The 3,234-nt window shown below is 44.1% G+C and overlaps 1 protein-coding gene across 1 annotated transcript; it reads right to left on the bottom strand.

Annotated features, from left to right (window-relative positions):
- Positions 1–259: 259 nt before the first annotated feature.
- LOC137727884 (uncharacterized) lies at positions 260–2,141 on the bottom strand. The gene has a single exon (XM_068466720.1). It carries the CDS (start codon positions 1,958–1,960, stop codon positions 671–673), a length of 1,290 nt encoding a protein of 429 aa, XP_068322821.1. The 5' UTR covers positions 1,961–2,141; the 3' UTR covers positions 260–670.
- Positions 2,142–3,234: the final 1,093 nt, after the last annotated feature.

Genomic DNA, 3,234 nt, shown 5'->3' with positions numbered 1-3,234 from the left:
GTACCAGTGGTTTGTCATAATAGTTTGTTATGTACCAAAATTAGCATTCTATAGCACACCTAAGTTATATAACATACCAATTAAAGATTTTTTGCTGAAATTGAGTATGGAATATATATCTACTAAATTGTAGAAACTTTAGATAATAATTTAAGAATTAATTGGTCCATTAAATATGATAGATAATTATGTAATTTTGCAGTAAAAATTGACTAATTATAATATGCTTGGCCCCTAAATAGTAAGAAAAAGATTAAACAAAATTTAAAAAGTAATAGATGTTTAATCAAAGAAACAGTTCAACAAGGCACTTAAATCAAAGTGTCCCTAATAAAAATTCCAAAAAGAAAAAGAAAAACAGTACATGGATAAGTTCAACATGTTGATTGTAGCAGTCGCACAGCCTAGTTTGCAAGTCCTACGAGCATCCATCGCGCGTGCAACCACCCGCCAAGGTCAGAGAATAGTCTTACACAAATGATAATGGAAGAAGAAGGTGGATGGTGGACTGGTTAAACGACACCGTTAAAGTCTAAACGTAATGAACACAACAACGACATAGCTACATCAGGATCAGACCGTCAGAATCTGCCTCATATTTACATACAAAACACGGCGGAAAATATGAACGAAACGACGCCGTCAAATCGGAGTTCCCCGAATTCCGGATTCAGGCGGTTCGGTCTGTCCGGTTCTTACTTTGACTATGATGATGACTATAATGGATGTGCTGGCCGCGGTTGTGGCCGGAAACGCTGCCGTTTCCTTCTTTCTTCTGCGGGGCCGGACCCGAAAATAGCTGTCCGAACCCGAAAACCGACCCCGACTTGGACGAACCGCGGAGGGAGCAAACCGGAACGTTGAGAACCGGAGTCACTCTGACGTTGGCCGAGTAGGACCGCTCCATTCCTCGGTGCTTCAACCTGGGCCCACCGTTGAAGCTACTTGGACTACTCGAGCTACGCTCCAAGCTCTGGAAGACTACTTTCCCCGACGAGTTCATTCTCGGCGAGTCCACCGATACTCCCCTGCTCGCCACCGTACCCGATTCCCCCGCCGCCCTCCTTATCGGACTCCGTCCCACCCTCGACTGATCAGCCGCCGATCTCTGCTTCGTCGCCTCCCGAGTCTTGACCGTCCGCACCCGCGCCTGCCCCGGGTTAGTCCGGTGGATAGAAATTATCGGGTTCGGGTGATTCGGGTTCGGTTTGTCCGAATCGAGAGAGAGCCGTGGCAGGTCCTCGTGCTCGTGGCCAGAAGACGAGGAGGAGAGCGAGAGGCGCGACGAAATCGAGACCGATTCGCAGTCCAAGTCTCTAAGCAACGGCAAGCTCAGGGTGGCGTCTGAGGCAGAGGGGGAGGAGGACAGAGACTTCGAGCTCCTGTGAAGGAAATGCTTCAGAGATTTAGGCGCGTTTGAGCTCACAAACGCCGGCGTTTTGTGGCTCTCGCTCTTCGCGTTACCGTTGGTGGTGGCGGTGCTGTTCTGGTGCTTCTTTAGGCCTAAGAGCTCCCTCCACCGACTCGAACACCTCGGGGCCTTGGGAGAAAATAGGTACGGGTCCGCACCGATTAATTCTGGTCCCCGGAGGTATTTGGCCGTGTCTGGCGATCTGATATCCTCCGTCGAAGTCGGATCGTTGACCGCAGGTTTGACTGAGGAGAACTGAAGCGGCATGAGCTTCCCGCCTGAAAAGAGCTCGTCGGCGGGAAGCATAGCCACCGGATCTTCCAACCGGAACTCGAACTCGCCGCAGTAGATCTCCGGATCTGGACCTTCCGGCGGATTCTTTAACGGAGCCGAGGCTTTGGCCCCGCCGCCTAGCTTCGAAGCGCCGTCATCGCTGGGGGACTCGCGGCTGAAGGAGATTCTAGGACTCAGCCATCCGTATGACCGGAACGGCCCCGGAGGGAACTTCTCCGGCGACATCCCGATGTTGTTGACGCAAGCGGAGGCCATCTGTTAAACGACAATGTGGTAGTCCGTTTGGGGTCGGAATCACATTGCCGGAAAAGCGATGGTGGGAGGGAGAGATCTAGGGAGGCGTGAGCTGGCGGTTTAGGGTTTTGGGGAGTTATAAGTCGGGGAGAAAGGGTGAGTTGCTTGTTGTACTTGAATACGGAACATGAAAAAGATGTGGGCATATATATAGCACAAGTGGAAACGCTCCATTTTATTTGTGGCCACGTCGGCCTCCTATCATTTCATGTTTTTAGTGCTGCTGCTGCTTTCCGTGTCTTGTATTTTGGGTTTTTTTCGTTCATCTAATTAATTGGTCAAATCTTGTTAATTACTTTCTTCCGTTTTTTGCGGTTCTTAATTATTGAAGTTAAAAAGTTAGATTTGGTCATATGTTTGTTTTTCGTGCGGTCATAAATAATAGGCTTTGAATTTAGGATGTGACCTATGAAAGATAGGTTTAGAATTCGTATCCAGCTACTAAGTCATCCTGCACTTAGTTACCAAATAGATGCTGGGTTGATTGTGTTGATCTTGCAATCTCATTTTTTGAATCAAATTGCCCTTCATTGATCATGTTACTGAAGATACAAAGGTCATGTAATAGTTGGTGTATATCATAAAAGATGTTTTTTTCTAAAGATTTTAAAATTTCATATTCAAAAGATATTTATATAGATGTTCAAAATAATCGTGGCTTAGTCTGCTTGAATTTAATTTGGGTTACTCTATTTGATCAAAACTAAGAAAATAGTCGGAATATATTAACATCTTACGTATTATAGTTGAAATTGGATAAACAAGGCTAAATTATAGCAAATGTTCCTGATCTATACCACAAGTTTAGTTTTCGTCTCTGAACTCTTCTAATAGTTTATCCTATCCTCGAATTATGTCATTTGTTGCACTACTCTTTTCCGTTAACCCTGTCAACTTTTCCGTTAAGTTGAGTGATAAAATAGGAGCTTCATCGAAAAAATAAAAAATTGAATTTTAAAAAAGAAAGATTTGGCTCCTATAAGATTGAAGAGGAACTCCTTCTTAAAATATCTCATGATCTATTCACAGAATTTTACAATCGGAACTCCTTAAAATCGACTAAACAATCTTAGCTGAAAGAGCCAAGTTCTTCTCATTTTAAAATAAATTAGATTTTTTTTGGTATGAAAATACCATTGTATGCTTAAATTGGACGAAAAAGAAGACAAATTTGATGAAATGACCACTCATGCAACTCAGAATTAAGTTGAAAGGTGAGAGAAACTAATACAAAA

This window comes from Pyrus communis, chromosome 3, assembly GCF_963583255.1.
Source record: "Pyrus communis chromosome 3, drPyrComm1.1, whole genome shotgun sequence".
NCBI lineage: Eukaryota > Viridiplantae > Streptophyta > Magnoliopsida > Rosales > Rosaceae > Pyrus > Pyrus communis.
This window is presented reverse-complemented; position numbering and strand designations above follow the sequence as displayed.